Here is a 17,486-nt window from a genome sequence, read left to right on the forward strand (position 1 = left end):
ACATGCCCAGGTACTGGAAGTCAGTCACTACAGTTGTTTTGTAAAGAAAGCCTCAGGTGCATTGGTCTTAGTGAGGCTCGGGAGACATTTGCTACATCTACGTTGAAAAACTGTTTTGAGTATCTGCTTCTTATTAGAGTTGAGTTCCTCGTCCCTCATTTCTAATTCCATGTTTTCCAAACGTGCTTCATCATCAAATTACCCACACTTTTATGATACGTTTAAGAAAGTTGTGTAAGATCTTCACCTGATGCTGTAGAGCTACGTCTTGGAATTTAATTGTTGAGCTCTGTCAAGAAATGAGGCCCCTGGCGTACCCTGCAAGCAGCTGGTGTTTGCATTTATTAGGTCTAGACAGGAAGTGAACTAACACACTGAAGCGGTGACGAGACAGAGCCCGAGCACGGCTGTCGCAACCAGAAGAGGCTTAGTAAATACTGTCGGTTGTATCGTATTTATTCATTTTTTTCTTATGATTCGGATGTGGTTGTACACTGAGGACTTCTGCTGGGTAATGAGCCTAACAGATGTGGGCAGATGCGTATCATGGGATGGGTGCAAAACTAACTGCTTCACGTACCTTTTCTTGTTTAAACTTTACAACTGTCCTGTGAGGTAGGTGTTGCCACTTCATGTTAAAACTAAGAGCCTGTTAGTTTAAACATCTGCTTGACCCAGTAAAGTGCATGCGGCTCATCAGAGGGAGCTGCTGCTGGATTTGTAGCAAATCCATCAGACGCATGGTCCTCCCAGTGATCTCCTTTACTGGGGTCTTGTTAATGCCACTCGTCAGGTACGACCCCTCCTTTTCAGCATCAGACACATGGTAGTATCACTCATGAAGCTTTTTAGGAAGAATCTTTGCTTCGACTTCACATCAAACAGACTAAGTATTGTCCAGGGACTTGGCCCGAGAACTTTTTAAAGCTCTGTGAGTGCTGTTTGAGAGGTGTGGGGAGCACTATTTGACGACACCCACTAGAAATTTCTGCTATAGCTGCAGCTTTTCCAGGCTTCTGACCATCCCGTCTCCATAAAGTGAAATTTACCAAAATATAGTATTGACTTCTATAAAGAGACAAGAACAGGATGAGATGTCTCATTAGCCTAGGGATTCTGAGGGGGAAGTGTGTAGCCAACAGTGCATGACAAGGAAAGCTCTGGAGTCAGCTTCCTGAATCTCTGCTCTGGAAAGTCTACGATGTCCAGAAGACATTTTCCTTTGATGGAAGAAGAAAACCTGGGGATGCATGGTGCTTCTTCGACAATTTCCCCAGCGTTGGTGAACACAGGCTACACAGCAGTTTTCTTTCTTTCTTTCTTTCTTTCTTTCTTTCTTTCTTTCTTTCTTTCTTTCCTTCTTTCCTTAAGTAAAAGTAAAGTTTAAAAAAATAGCTTGTTTGGATCATGTTGATTTTGATGCATTAATTTGTGTTTTCTAAACTAATGTTTAGTTTTGAATGCTCTAAGGAAAAAATTACTGGCAGATTAGCTATTTAAGTTTCTTCAAGCTAGTTTGAAAACTATTAACTGTTCAAATAATGTAAGTGTGTATTGTAATGTCAACTTCTAAGTTAAGAATTCTGCATTGCAGGCGCTCACCACTTGGTCAAACACCTATTATATGGTCAGTACTATCTTACCTTTGTGAAGATGCAGTCTAATTAACTATTGAGTGCACTAGTTAAATCTGATTTATGTTTGGTCTTCAACCAGTAAGTGTGACTGTCCTGTAAGAGTTCCTCCTCTAAGTATTTGTAGCAAATAGTAAGAGAAGATGGTTAGTCAGAGTAATCGTGGATTGTGTCTCATAAAATCTCTTAAGTTAAATTAAGGGTCACGGTCTGTCAACAACTTTGAGTTACTTCCATGAAAAAATTCAAGGCTACTTAGTGGAGAGAAGACATTTAAATTACTGGGTCTTCAGACAGAGAAAGAAAGAGTAATGCTCACTACTCCACTATTGTAAAGTCATCGTAACAGGGTGTCTATCTTTCCAGCCTTTAAAATATTATGCATCCGTGTTGTTAAGATAGTTCGATTGTGAAGGTCTACAGCAGTCAAGTGTTATTTCTGATTATAACTAAAACAGATAATAAAAGTAAACAAAGAAAGAAAATGAAGAAAAGAAAAAAAGAAAAGCATAAAAAAATGGCCTCCTCTTTTACATTTCCACATAGGTGATCTCCATACCAGGAGATGAACTTGAACTTGGTTGGGCGGGAGACGGACCTGGTTGGGCGGGAGACTGGAGCCCCTCAGAGAATTTGGGATTCTTCCATTTTTACTGGGAGGGTTGGCAGGTATACCATGTGTTGTTATGTGAGTCCATAAGGGCCCCTGCGGCTCTAACTCCCTGCCCCTGTGTGGCGGGGAGTCAGTTGCTCACTCTGGAGCACACTGGTTTCTGTCTGTGGCTTACCCATGAACAGTGGCTTGGAAGTGTCAAAGCATGACAGCATGCAGTCAACAGCATGCGCTGCTGTCCTCTCCCACACGGCTCTGCATGGCAACGCCAGGGCTGCCTGCCTCTGCGGTCAGCTGCCCCCTTCTTTCCCCCACAGAACTCCCTGAAGGCTTCCAATCGGAAGAAGAAAAGAACAAGTTTTAAAAGGAAAGCCAGTAAAAGAGGAACTGAGGTAAGTCTTTTTCAAAGAGATGTGTTAGATATTCAGCTTCCTCTATAGAGGCCCCTTAGCCTGCGGATCTGGTCCATGCTTCATGTTGAGATGCGCCTTCTACGCTCTTTGTGTCCTTTGGCCCATTCTAACCCACATTGGAATCGTTTTTTTGAATCCATCAACCTCTCTATCAATTAGTCCAGTCTGACCTGTCAGAGCATCTGCCCTGGCCTGGAATGTCCTACCCCAACCAAGGCTGATGAGAGAGATGACAGTGAGAACTGACACTTCTAGAACTCTTAGACCGTGCAGAGTAAAATGCAAAGCAAGTAAGATGCAAAGCATAGCGCAGTTTTCTGGGGGTAAATTATAGTGGGAGGTGCTTTGCTCCGGGCGATCCTGTAAACACTGCTCTGAAGATTCAGCCTTATAGAAGATGGCTTGGGATCTTAGCGGTGCGCAGTGTTCTCTCTTTCCTTGTTTTGTGATTACAGCCAAGCTGTGGATACTTATCCTAATAGTGCCGCTTGCTTTTGCAGCAGGAAAACAAAGGTCGCCCTTTTGTGATCAAGCCTATCTCCTCTCCTCTCATGAAGCCTTTGCTTGTCTTTGTGAACCCAAAGAGTGGGGGCAACCAGGTGAGTAAGTAATTTTTCATGGGTTTAACTTTGAACATGTGATGTGTCAAGGACACGGTCCCCAGTACCAAGTAACATAGCATCCTAGGAGCCCAGGCATCTGAGGTTTCCCAGGAGCAGGTGCAAAGCCTAGAGTCAGCACGCTGCCATTCCCCCTCCAAACACAGCTAGGCTGGAGGTACTCAGAAAACCTCAGGGCTGACATTTTCTTTACAGATATTCTAGAAGGACCCTTTCAGAGTTTCTTTCAGTTAATCTATTTCAGTGCAAAGCAAAGAAAGATTTATTCATGTTCAGTGTGGCCACGCTGAGGAAGAGGAGAACAAGTAGAGGGGTTGCGTGGCCCCAATATCCATCTTCTAACCGTTTTCATAGTTAGGAAAACCTTTACCAACTTGTCTTTATTTCTGCCTGTTATAATTTAACCTGACACCTTTGTCCCTGTCCGCAGGCAAAGGACCAACCAGGGTTCATTTGTCCCAACAATTGTAAACAAGAACCCCGAGGCCAGAGGAAATAATCAGTTTCTAAAGACGTCATTATTTTTCATCTGCACTCTGCCCAGCTCTCAGTACAGCTTTATATTGATATATTTAATAGTACTACAAACACCTGCTCGCAGAAGTTAGCGGCAACCTTGCTCTGTAAGGACATGGTTTTCTCCATAATGCAGTCTTTTTATCTTTTTATCCATTTCTCATCCTGCTCCTTGGGGCTTCTTATTAAGACTCTTCTGTGGGCTTTGATTTGCTGTTATTTTCTTGGGAATTTGGATGTGAAAAATACTTTTTCTAACCATCAAGTGCACACTTTACACTTAGAGACCAGACTCTTTGAAGTTTCCCCATCAGCAAGCAAGAGATTTGAGGCTCTTTAATCGCCCACATGAGGAAGGATGTCATGTCACTAGGTTTTGACTGGATTCCCCCCACGTGATGTCATCATTGCTAAAGTAATAGCTGGTTCCCAGGATTCACTGGCTACAGTGAAACTTGTCAAATGAGAGCCTATGATTTAAAAGAAACCCTCCCCCCTTGCTCTTCTCCTTCTTCAGGATTCTTGATCAGTTGAAATGTTAAAAATCAATCTCGGTCCTATGGGGAACGGGGAACCAGGTGTTCTAACAAAGCAACAGTTTGTTTTCTGCCATCTTCATTTTCATGTCTGTTAGTGCTGGCGTCCTTCCTAGTCTAGGGATGCCGTTCTTCTGTGATGGATAGAAAAGGACCCAGTGATGGGTTTCAGTTTGCCCTGACACACCCACTCAGGGGCCTGGCCTTCCTGTAGCCTCAGAAGGGTGAGTGATGCCCTTGAGACCCCAGAAACCGAGCAAAGTAGATGCCATTAGTTTCATTGCTTGGTAGTCCAAGGACTGTAAGCTAGTTAGCATAAACTAAATTTTATCAAGGCACTCCATATATATAAAGCATAGTTTTTGAGATGGGATCTCAAGTAGCCCAAGGTGGCTTTGAGCTCACTAGAGAGCCAAGAGTGACCTTGGGCTTTATGACCTTGGGCTTTCTGATCTCTTCCCTCCACCTTCTGAGTGCTGAGATTACAGCATGTGCCACCATGCCTGGTTAACATAACGCTGGAGGCAGAAACCAAGATTTCATGTGTGCTCAGCAAGCACTCTACCACCTGAGCTACACCCCAGCCCTGAAGTGAGTTCATTAGTCATGTTAAGGCACTCACTTCCTGTGCAGATGCACTTATTTTTATTTTTATTTTAGTTTTCCATGCCTTTCTGAGGGCAGCAAGCCAGTTAAGACAAAGCCCTATTCCTGTCCCAGTCTCTGTTGATTAATAATGACGGAAGACTCAGAGTTTCTCTAATGCTGTTTCCCAATTCATTAAGTACTAACGGATCAAGGGATGAAGGGAATTTGGAGGGCATCTTTTTTTTTTTTTTTTTTTTGTTAAGCACATGAAAGGAATCAATGTGGGGGTGGAGTTGGGGTTTTGTTGGTGTTCCAAACTGAATGCATTGGACTGCAAGAACTGTGGAGTGCCAGAGGGACACAGTGACTTGGAGTGATAAGGAACTAGTGTCTTGGAAGGGGCTGAGCTGAAAGAGGGGTGCTGTGTCATTATGTGGAAGAGGAAATACGAGAGGCAAGTCCGCTCTCTTCTCTAGTGTGGGAAATTTCTGATCATCCTTCAAGGGCTCACTGGTGCCTTTCTAAACCAGTTTCAAAACCAGTCACCCTCTCCTCTGTGTTTTAAGGCCCTGGGATGTACCGGTCTCTCACGGAGGACAGTACTAGTGTTCTCTGGGTGTGTGTTCTCTCGGGGTGCGCGTCAGAGTACTAGGAGGACTTCTAGGGCATGGATCACAGTAAACAAGTAACTGCTGAACAGAGCAGATACTGCAGTGGGAATTCAACATTTCAGTGATGCTGTGGTGAATGGGACATGCAGAAAAGCTATAGGAGATGTGAATGGATAAAGAGGTCCAGCCCGGGGAAAACGCTTTAAAACTTGGTCTTATGCCATGGAAGCTAGGTTTAAAGTACTTGGTTTTTTGTTTGTTTGTTTCACAAGCCATCTTTTTTTAAAAAAATCTTTTTTATTAATTTATTCAGATTACAACTCAATTGTTATCCCATCACTTGTATCCTCCTGTTCCTCCCTCCCTCCCGCTTTCACCCTATTCCCCTCCTCTGGGTCTATGACCGAGGGGGACCTCCTCCCCCACTATATAGTCATAGGCTATCAAGTCTCATCTTAGCAGCCTGCTCACAAGCCATCTTTTATTAATGCAATATATGTTCATAAACTCTAGACAGTATATTTTGTATATTTTAAAATATACAATCTCTCAAAAGGAAATATTCCACCAAGGAGAACATAGATAACTTTAGGGTCCTCAGAGGTTTCACAGCACAATGCACATTTATCTGCAGGTATCCTGGGGGACAAGGGGTTTCACTCTTGAGCGAGTCACTCAATGACACGCCGGTAGTCCTCCACCAGCTCCCGAAATCGCTCTTCCAGTTGCTTGTGTTGCACACTTATTTCTATCTGGTTCATCTGATTGGTCAGCTCTTCTGGTCTCAGGCATTTCCTCATCTTGGCAAGCTCTCTCTGCTTTTTCTTATAAGGGCTAATTAGTCTCCTTTTAATATCAAATCTGTAGCTTCTATATTGTTCAGCATCACTCATGTCAGTTAGCAACAGTCGAAGGATTTCATAGACTCGTCTAGCGTGCTGCTTATTTATTTTGAACGTCTGCTGTGCTGGTATCGCCGTATCTTCATTGAATCCTTGCATTAACTTTTCCTGGGAGACACGGGGCAAATCTTGACAAAGCTTCACGAGCACAAAGTCTCTCAGTTTCACATCGCTTTTGCATGAATCTTCTCCTGTGATATCAAGAACTGAAGGAGATGCAGTGCAGTATCTGTGAGCTGTTTTGAGAAGTTGAGCACCATGGTCTTGATCTTGAAATGGAGTCGGTATCAGCATCTGACTTACATGTGGCTAGGCTTTGTCTGGCTGCACATAATAATTACAGACTGTCATGTACCTGTGGTCACAAAGAGCGTAGCTCCATCCTTATTATACTTATTAAATACTAGGAAGTAGTGCCGTCTTTCATCATCCACGTCAATAAAGCTAACAGTTTCAATAAACCACATCAAAAAGTTCTGAAGCCTTTCATCATATTCTCGAAAGCCTCTACATGTCATGCCAGCCTTGGATATCTGAAACATCAAGTTTTCTCCTCCCATTGGACTAGGAACTGAGTATGTTTGCAGAGGAGGGGGTGAGTTCCAAATGGCTTGAAATCGGCTTCCTTTTCCAGCAAAGACAGAAAATCATTTGTATTTGTGCAGAACCCAGGGGGAATGATTTGTCTGATTTTTGCCTGCAACATCGTCTGCTTCCACACAGTCAAAGTTCTCATCAACGTTAGATGCATATTCAACACGGAACACTGTTGGCAGGCTACCAGCGATATAGTACAACAGCATCTTCAGACCCTTGTAACCAAAAACGGGTTCATCATCCCCAAAGACCTGATGGGTATCTTCAGGAAAGAAAGTTCTAATGTCATTCTCAAGATCTTCAGGAACACGAACTAATTTCAGTTTGTTTGCCGTGTTGGTGTTCCATTTGTACTCAGCGAGCTTCTTCTCCACCGCACTCTTACACTCTACCAGAAATTTTTCCATTGCACCAAATCAAATCTGACGACTCCCAGGGCTGCTTCTGCTCCACTAGTCTGTTCCTTCAGCCATGTGCTCAGTGCCATTTTTTCACCTCCTCTCCTTCTTACCCACCCCTGCCCCCGCCACTGCGCCCCTCAACCTAAGCTGGGGCACTTCAAAGTACTTTGTTTTTAAAAAGTCTGTTTATGAAACAGAAAGGTGACGTGACTAAGTTTAGTGTGCAGATACTCACTCGCCTGGGAGCCTGGTAAGGCACAGGCGCTGTCTCATAAGTCAGGGTGACTGTGAGTATTCTGGTAGAACCTCTCAGCGCTCACATGGCCCAGCTGCTGCTGCTGCCTCTGCTTAAGAGACTGGTCTTGCTGCCTGGCCAGGGCTTTCTGCTGTGATAAGTGGGGTGAGAGGTGGGTCTGTTCTGATTTGTGCAGCTAAACAATTAATTTACTTATCCTAGCTGTTTGAGTTCAGGTACAAAACATTTCTGACTCATTTCCTTTCTGAAATGTATCCTCCAAAATATTTTTAAACATTCATTAGTCTAAAGTAAACAACTGGATGATGTCGCCATCTAGTGGCTAAAACAATAATTGTCTCACTTTTTCCCACTTCTTATTTCCTTGGGCCTGACAGGAAGAAAAAAAAAAAAAAGTCGACATTTTGGAGGACTATTTGGACTAAACATACACCAGGACTGTTTCTGTTAAACAACCCATTATTTTATCACCCTTTCTTCTAAACATCACAATAGTTGTGGCTATTTTTCCAGCACCATCAGTGTTCTTTTGATACTGGTGTTTTATAAAGGGTTAGACACTGGTTGTGCTGTTGGTACCAGAAATATTTGAGGAGACAGGTACTGTGTTCAGAGGCTGAAACGTATGCTTTGAGTCACTCTACCCGTGGGAGGGAGACCAAAGGTAGGAGAAAAGGTTTACCCCAGCACCGTCCCTGCCTCTTCGTGGGAGGTTGGAAAGGCTAGGGACATCCTGCTCCTGTAATCTCCCCATCCCCGTCACTGAGTTCAGTGTCTCTTTCTCATGTTACCTCATATACGTCCACAGATGTGCAGACGTTAACCACTAGAACGGATCTACCTACCGAGTCCCGAGAGTAGAGGGACTCTCTGCCCACACTGTCAAGGGTGGATTTCCAAGGCAGATGTTGGTGGAAGATGGATGCTTAGGCCTGAGCTCCCGGGTGCTGACTCAGCAGAGGGATGTGAGGGGGCAGGGTGTGTGGGGGGGTGGGTTACTGCTGGTGGACAGATTCACACCGGCTGAGTTCATACCACTTCATGTGTACCAGTGTGGCCACCCCCCCCAAACCCAAAGTCACCTGCCTAAGTCAGGGGCCAATTATACCAATATGAACATAGGGAGCAGATGAAAGACGCTGACTTCAAATGAGAAATCTGAATCTGTAAACTGTTTCCAAAATACTTTGATGCATAGCCTCGGTGAAGTCATTAGATTTTGAAGTGCTCGGGAGTTTTCAGTCTGGGGCTAAATAGAACTTTATTGCTTTCTATACATGTCAGCTTCTATGGGTCAGATTGGTTTGGAGAGAGAGAGACAGAGAGAGAGAGAGAGAGAGAGAGAGAGAGAGAGAGAGAGAGAGAGAGAGAGAGAGAGAGGTGGGGGGAGGAGAGAGACAGAGAGAGACAGAGTCCAAGGTCAGTAAGCTGAAAGACATGAGGGAGGGAACATGTCAAAATCTAGTCTCAAGATCCCCCAGAGGAAACTCAACAGATGTGATTAAAACAATGAGACCCCATATCTGTTTAATGTCCCTTCTTCTATGTTACACAATTACCGGGGCCATAAGTAGTGAGAAGCTAAGACCCAAACCAAGCCATCCAGTTCCTTGGCGGGGCTAAAGCATGCCTGTCAGTAGCTACAGAATGACATGTGTCTGGCTTTCCTTGGTAAGACATCTCAGTAACTATTTCCCACGAAGTGAAGTCCAGACATCTTAGTGCCTAGGGCTTTGTCTGTGGCTTACTCCAGCGGCTCCATCTCCCACTGCTTTCTGCCTTCTGGATCCTAAAACTTTGTTGAGTGTAGTTTCCTGTGTCGGATCTCTTGTGACTTGACTCTGGACCTCCATCCTTCTCCTCCCATGGAGACACTTAACTTCACTCATCTTTCATAATGCAACTCAAGTGTGGCACTGAGGATCCCTCCCTCCACCCTGTAAGCTTGTTTTTAGAAATTCTCTCCTGTGGGTGGCTGTGCTTCTCCCTGGACATCTCTGTCGCAGCATTTACTGGCTTCAGTGAATCGATACGTCTGGTGCTGGTTTCCTTCCGGCAGGTTCTGTGCTCCCTTCTTCCGATGGAGCCTTTTCCTCCAGCTCGCTTATTGCCTGGTCAGGTATCTTTGCCTTGATTACCTACATCATTCTTACATGTTGCGAACGGAGGCTTAGTGATACCATGGGATGCTCCTACAGGATGCTCCTAACAGGATGCTCCCACAGGATGCTCCTACAGGATGCTCCCACAGGACTCTGATGAGAGCCGAGTGTTGTGGACTGGGCTGTTCCGAGTTGCTTCTCCATCACGACCAGATTTTACTTTACGGATACTGCATAGAACTCCCTTGTGTAGCCAGGGGATCCCTGCTTGAGTCATCTCTTCGTTCTCCCATCTAAAACTACCCCCCCCCCCACGCCGTGGTGAGTGGCGGGGCTGTGAGTGGGTCTTGCTCATGTCTGTAATAATCTGCCTGCTTTCCAAGAAATTGCGTTTTCCTGCAGCCTCAGGAACACACGAAGGATAACAATTTTTTCACCTCCCTCCCAAGAGGAAGGACCTAACCACATAGCAGCTAAAAAGTTCAACAGTCAGCACGTTATACCCGTGAGTTGAACTGGAATACATGAACACTGCTCTTTCTTCCATTCAAGAAAACCAGACCCGGAAATAAAAGCTGCAGTCCTTGTGTTTGTCATGGGGCGTGCGGGAACTGTCATGTGCTTAGACTTGCTAGTGACAGCTGTGTAAATGACTGAGTCTATTTAATCTCAACACAAGAAACAAATGACCCTTTTCCAGTGAGTCATGTTCACGTGACCACTCAGTTGCATGTCATAAGTTGCCCCCGTGAAAGTGCTAAAGTAGCTAGAGGCACTTGCTGGGCCTCTGCCTTTTATGAGCATCTAGCTTGTGTGCCCCACTCACTACGGTTGCTTTAAAGAAATGCTTTCGTTCAAATGCCTGTAATTTCCTTTCATACCATACTGTGGGAATAACATTAGTGTATGTGTGTGAGGGAGAGAGGTGGGGAGGGAGAGAGGGAGTGGGAAGAGGAGGGAAGGAGGGAGGGAGGGAGGGAGGGAGGGAGAGAGAGAGAGAGAGAGAGAGAGAGAGAGAGAGAGAGAGAGAGAGACAAAGAGAGAGACAGAGACAGAGACAGAGACAGAGAGAGACAGAGACAAAGACAGAGAAAATGAATCCGGGCTCTTTCTCATTCACTTTCCTTGTGAATGTGGTCTTTAACTGAGCTGGAGCCCGCTGATTTGGCTGGACTGGTTGGTTAGCGAGCTCCAGGAATTGGTCTGTCTCCACTTCCCTGGTGCTGGAATTCTAAGCATGCACCTGGCTTGTTAAGTGGGTGCTGGAGGTTAAAACTCAGCGTCTTCACCCTTTCATAACAAGTACTTAAGCTACTCTCCAGCCCAGCAATACTTTTTAACAGACCTTGGGTCTATCTTTGCCTAGAGGGGTAGCCAAGCACTGTTTCGTAGGTTATTTCTGCTCAAGGCCAGAAGTGCTGGCCCAGTAGACCAAACCAAGAACCTATTGTTTGGGATGTAAAAGGAACAACTTGCCATGCTTTGTAAACGTTCCTCTCGTGGAAGGATACATTGAGATAATTAGGTGTTCCAGTGAACACAGATTTAAAGTGAGCAAAAGTGAAACCATGCAGCTGATGAGATCTTTCACAGAAATTTTAGGTTAAGCCAAATAGCCATTTTGTGCTTTATATTTTCCCTTCTTGAAAGCAGTTAATTATCCCACATTGTACGCATAGTAGTGGAAGCTGAAATTGAGATATGCACCCTACCGGAGCAGAGGTGGAAAGGCATAATTAACACCAGGCATTCATGCTGCTTTGGGAATCTAAGGCAGAAAAATTGACTTTCTATCCAGTCATGGGATGTGTTGTATAAATTTGTTGGTCATTAGAGTGGTGCTTATTTTACCTATTTAACATACAATATGATTAAAATAATCCTAAACTCATTTGGTAGCAAGGCCCAGCATGGAAACAAAGAAAACTGTAGTGGAATTTAATTCAGAACATGGCTACTCTGCCAAGAGATCACATCTAAAGACCTTCTAGGTCTGTCTGATCCAGCTGGAATACAGACACGCCTTTAATCCAGGAGACAGAGGCAAGCAGATCTGAGTTCAAGGCCAGCCTGGTATAGAGCAAGTTTCAGGTAAAGAAAAGCTTAGGTCCAGGCATGGTGGTACATGCCTTGAATTCCAAACGATGAAGGTGAAGTTAGTTTGTAGAAGGAAGCACCTGTGTTTGAAAGTGAAGCCTAATTGAGTGACAGAAAAAGTGACGAATCAGAGAAGATTTGACAGAATAGAATACACCCAACTTTAATGAGAACAGAGAAGAGAGGAAAGCTACTTAAGGGAGCAACTTAGGACTAGGCCTAGGTTAGCCAACAGAGGCAGTAAGCCTTCGAGATAACATTTGAAATGGGCAAATAAAGGTTACTTTTACAGAAAATTACATCCATGTTGCTGGTATGATGTCCCCTAAATCCATGCTTGTGTGTGACAGGGAGCAAAATATGTTATTTGGTGAGGCCAAAGGAGGTGTTCTGATAACTAAGAATAAAGCGTTATTCCTAAAATTACAGCAAGCCTGTGATAAGGCAGGGCTTTTAGATTACAGCTTTGGGGGATCTGAGGAACAAAAGGCCCACATTGGCTTCTGTAGCAATTGACACAGTACTGAGATAATTAGCAAGCACGTGGTGACCCCTCACCAGCAAGTGTAATTGAACAAATGGATTAACAAAGAGCAAAGAAGAAAGAGACTAGCATGCACTAAGGTCTTTTTTTTTAAGTTTCATGCTGTGCTAGATGCACAACCATCAGTCAGCTGATTCACATAATCACCCTGGAAGGGAGACCCCCTTCATTTACATACTGCACCTGTGCCAGATTCTAAGCGCACTCCATCACACAGAACAGGCCCCTTCTCTGCTCTCGCTGCGGGATTCAAGCTCTTCCTGCTCTGCGAGGGCAGCCCTTCCACACAGCAGACTAGACACGCCAACAGGAGCAGTTTATGAAAAGATTGTGGCTTTGCTAAAGAAACAGCATTGCACCTGTCAGACCGAGAAGATGATCAAAATGTTACTCGATGTGGTTGATAAAAATGAGTCGTTTCGCTCAAGCTTAAAGCTCTGTTGATATTGGCTAATTTGTTTCTTATTTCCTCCGATACTCTTTAAGAAGCGTCTCTTAAACTTCCTTTTGTCACAATTGTCATCTCTCTAAATACCTGTTTCTTAAACCATTGCAGGTGATGGGTTGGTTTAGTTTAAACTGACATAGACATGTAGATCAGAAAGTGTCAAAATAGGCTATTACAGGAATGTAAATGTCACTGTTTAGATTATTATTGTCCACATATAACATGAATTATGGGAAATATTATCTAGTTATGAATTAATTGAAATGATTTTTCTATGTGAAGCAAAAGTATAAGTGAAAGCATATATTATAAACAAGTTTAGTTCTATTTATATGTTTATATAACAATTTTATATTTGATACAGGCTGTTACTGTGCAAATCCAAACTGGATTTGATTCACAGTCCTTTGTTTCTGTATCTTTTTAAAATTAAAAAAAATTTTCTTTTTTACATATACAATTATTATTATTACACACACACATATATATAATAAACTACCTTCAGCAAGAAGAACCACAAAACATCAGGAATTATGTAAATATTACATTCATAGTGTTTTGGCTATTTGTATTTGGCAGCCTTGAAGAAAACATCTTTCCTAGTTTGGTGAATCTAAAATTCTGAATGTAAATCAATAGCTATCATATCTCATCTTTATAAACTTAAAGCATCTATCTAGACCTAAAAAAACATCTTAACTCCTAAACAACTAATCATAATTGTAAAACTAAACTATCTGGTCTTCACCCTTCTCTGTATCTTGAATGTTAGAATTATGGGCCTGGGTCACCATGCCAGACGCACATAAAATGCTTATGTGTAATACATATATTTTCAGTTCTTCTACTTCGGTAAGAAAAGCTATTTCAGTTAAATCACAATTAGCTAACATCACCTGTATTTCTGTGTTCAGACAAAGTAAAAATTGATGGTAAGTGATACAGGCTGGCTACTTTCCTATATAGAGTTTTCAGCATTACAAAGTGAAGTGAAACTCATAAATATTGCTCATTAAGCACATGTCACACATTACTGCAATTGAGCTGTGTGAAGTGGGTGCTCACTGTTCTGAATTAAAGGGAACACATAGGAGTCCTAATGAAATTATCCAGGATGGACACCCATCTCCTCTGGACATTACTCAGTCCAGGTGGAGGTATGTACATACATACAATCAACACTTATGACTTTAAAAAAAAATTTATTATTAATTTATTCTTGTTACATCTCAATGGTCATCCCATCCCTTGTATCCTCCCATTCTTCCCTCCCTCCCATTTTCCCCTTATTCCCCTCCCCTATGACTGTTCCTGAGGGGGGTTACCGCCCCCTGTATATGCTCATAGGGTATCAAGTCTCTTCTTGGTAACCTGCTGAACACTTATGACTTTAACTACTCTTCCTTATAGCTTATAACCAAATAGTGTGTGTGTGTGTGTGTGTGTGTGTGTGTGTGTCTGAGTGTGTGTCTGTGTGTGAATGTGTGTCTATGTGTGTGAGTGTGTGTCTGTGTATGTGTGACTGTGTGTATCTGTGTGTGAGTGTGTCTGTGTCTATGTGTGTGTGTGCCTGTGAAGGCTGCAGGCATTGGATCATCTTTTCTTGGTGGGGCGGAGGTGCTTGAGTTATATGCCACTGTGAGCTGCCCATTGTGAGTGCTCGGAAGAACTGAGCCCGTCTGCAAAAGCAGTGTGGTCTCTTAAGCCTTGCCCCATCTCTCCAGACCCATTAATTCTGATTTAAGAGAAAATGATTGGGTTCTTTTAATTTTTTCAGTTTGGAAATTTTTTCCTTTGATTTATTTCGTTACTTGTTTATTTATTCCTTTGTAGGGAACCAAAGTCCTTCAGATGTTCATGTGGTACCTGAATCCACGGCAAGTCTTTGATCTTTCTCAGGAAGGGCCAAAAGATGCGTAAGTCTGAAGCATCCTCCATGGGCTTTAGTATGGGTCATAGGATTTGGGGTCACGGTTATTTATTATATGGCAGCCTGCTGAAGTGTTTTCCGTTTATCTTTCATTAACCTTCTTACCTGCATTTTGCTTTTCGTGAACCCCCCTGTTGCCCCTACCCCCTGCCATTGCATAAGTTCCACCAAACCGCGGTCTGATCAGTTGTTGAGCCAGTGCTTGCTGCTCCTGTAAGCAGGACTGGAGCTTGTCAGAGAGTCAGGGATGAGAAAGGACTCCTTGCTTTTCTGTTTATGCACTGTATTTCCAATTTTGTGGATACACTTTAACAGAAATGTGAGTTTAAAACCCAAGGGTCAACATAGTATGACTAAACCTTTGATCTGTGTATGTGTATGAAATCATGCATATGCGATTGTATGTGGGGGGGATATGGGAGAAAGGAGAAGAAAAAGAGAAGGAGGCAGGGACTCATGAAGGGGACGGATGGAAAGGTGGGGGTGTTGAGAGTCACTGACTGGAGCTTTAGATGCTATATTTCAGTACAACAGGCATTTTAATTTCTGGTAATTTCTAGATTTATGTTTTTCATTAGAAATGTTGGAACTTACGTGTAGATGTACATGGCCAAACACAGCAGGAAAGAATGAGGAACTTCTGTGTCTGTTCGATTTCCCGTCTTAAGTCCATTTCATTACTAATAATTTGGCAGTTATTCTTTCAGTACATAGTGATGTCAGAGTAAAAGAGATGCCAATATGGATGGTTTATAGAAAACGCTATTCCTGTACAAAATGAGTAAATTAAATATTTTAAACATGTAAGGAAAAAATAATTATGAAACAAATTTCTACTGTTCCCTTACTCCGTGCATTTCTTCATCACCAAGGACCGACATGAGACTTAGTTATTTTAATGTTTGTTTGGGTTACACTAACTGTGCTTTGCTGGCTTGTGGTCAATTAGATTTTATAATTATTAATTTTTTTAATCAATTTAACTTATACCTTCCATAGTGTTCCCTAAGGATCATAGTTAGACAAGAAATCATTTTCAGGAAAACCTACACTATTTATAAGTAGATGATGGTTTCTGGATTAAAGCTGCCAGTGTCTGCCTTCAGCAGGAAGCTTTGCAGGGCAGAAGGACTGTATTTTCTTGACAGCCAATCAGAAAGATAAAAATCACCTGACCGCAAGCAGGCACATTCAAAGTAAAGACAAAGCAGTGGACTTGCCCCACCTCACGCTGAGGGCGGAGGAAAGGCCGTGAGCGATCCAGTGAGCTAATGTAGACTCTGCTTACCGTAATAATGATGGTGTCGAGTCTTCTCCATCTTTTTCAGCTTTCAAATTTTCAAGGCTTAAGAGTGGGAAGTGTAAATTTGAAAGACAAATGAACTCAGGAAAAGGTAATCAAAATTAAATAAGGAGAAAACATAAAGATTACTGATTATCAGTTAATTAGGCTTTTCTCTGAAAAAGGAAAAGGAAGAGTGATTGGGAATGGAAAGGAAGGAAGGAAGGAAGGAAAGAACGAAGGAAGGAACGAAGGAAGGAAGGAACGAAGGAACGAAGGAACTAGAGAACAAGATAATGTGGATTGAGAGGATGACTGGGGCCAGAGATTATGAGATGTCTGGAGGAAACCCCAGCGCCCATCCCGGTTTTGTCACCGGAAGCACCAATGTCTGCTTCCGGTTTCTGATCCCATTGCAGGAGCCAGGTTGCCTTGGTGCTACGGGCGGTGGAAGCACACACCCGTCCTCTGTGGGTCGTACCCACGCATTTCGCCCTGTTGTTCCTCCTTACAGAGGACAGTGTGCTAACTTTGTGTTCCGTTTCCTCTGCAGGCTGGAGTTGTACCGGAAGGTGCCAAATCTTCGCATACTGGCCTGCGGCGGGGACGGAACGGTAGGTCCTTGAAAGAGAATCTGTTCCCTTTTCTTACCCATCTCTCTTAGTGATCGGGTTCCCTGTGGGAGTTTTTCCTTCAGCCTCAGTCTTTCCAATCCCTTCATATGAATGCCTGTCAGATGGCAGTCATGAGCCCCAAGGCTGAGAAAGGCTTTGCTGTTCTCCCGGGACACTCGCAGCCTTCTACAGTACCACCCCTCAACTGTACTGCACCGTCTTCTGTTGCACTGTAAGGACATCGTCAGTGCTGGAATAAAAATTTTTAACAGATGGCCAAATCCTTTTTCAAATACAAACTGACATATTTCCACTTATTCTTTTGTAGCGGCTATTTATTAATCCAAATTTGTTTTTAAACCATTACATAAAAACAAAAATACTATCACCAGCCCTTGTCATTGTTAGTCATTTTGAGAGTAGCTTTCTTTCCAAGGTAAAATGCTGCTTTGTTGTGGTTTTGATTTGCATTTTCTTGATTATTCGTGATGTTGGAAACCCTTGCGCCCCCCCTGCCCCCCCCCCCCAGCTCTGTTCACCCATTTCATGGCCTTTGAGAAATGCTTGTCTCAGCTGCCCTTTTTAAACTGGCTTTGTGCTTCTGTGGCTGAGGTCTTTAGACTTTTTTATTGAGTCTGGATTGTAACCCTCCATCAGATGTATAGTTTCTATAATAAATAAATATAAAAATGGATAGATAGGTAAATAAATACATAAATGTAAAGCAATGATAGACAAGACTCAGGTATTTCTCAGTTGGTTTTTAATGACATAACACAGAT

General features: G+C 43.1%; 1 protein-coding gene and 1 pseudogene across 8 annotated transcripts in view; one reads left to right on the forward strand and one right to left on the reverse strand.

Annotated features, from left to right (window-relative positions):
• DGKI (diacylglycerol kinase iota) overlaps window positions 1–17,486 on the forward strand; it is a 443,272-nt gene that overhangs the window by 220,986 nt on the left and 204,800 nt on the right. For 4 of the 7 annotated variants that reach the window (XM_084786170.1, XM_084786172.1, XM_084786173.1 and 1 more), the window contains exons 9-13: window positions 2,181–2,303; window positions 2,565–2,639; window positions 3,161–3,259; window positions 14,712–14,794; window positions 16,644–16,704. In XM_084786170.1, the coding sequence (XP_084642296.1) occupies window positions 2,181–2,303; window positions 2,565–2,639; window positions 3,161–3,259; window positions 14,712–14,794; window positions 16,644–16,704 (441 nt within the window). The remainder of the gene's footprint in view (window positions 1–2,180; window positions 2,304–2,564; window positions 2,640–3,160; window positions 3,260–14,711; window positions 14,795–16,643; window positions 16,705–17,486) is intronic. The other 3 variants (XM_084786174.1, XM_084786176.1, XM_084786175.1) reach the window with 1 other exon arrangement.
• Window positions 6,066–7,442, reverse strand: LOC311599341 (histone acetyltransferase type B catalytic subunit-like; annotated as a pseudogene). The gene has a single exon. The product of its transcript is annotated as a histone acetyltransferase type B catalytic subunit-like (transcript).

This window comes from Acomys minous, assembly GCF_964271855.1.
Source record: "Acomys minous genome assembly, chromosome: 6".
In the NCBI taxonomy this organism is placed as follows: Eukaryota; Metazoa; Chordata; class Mammalia; order Rodentia; family Muridae; genus Acomys; species Acomys minous.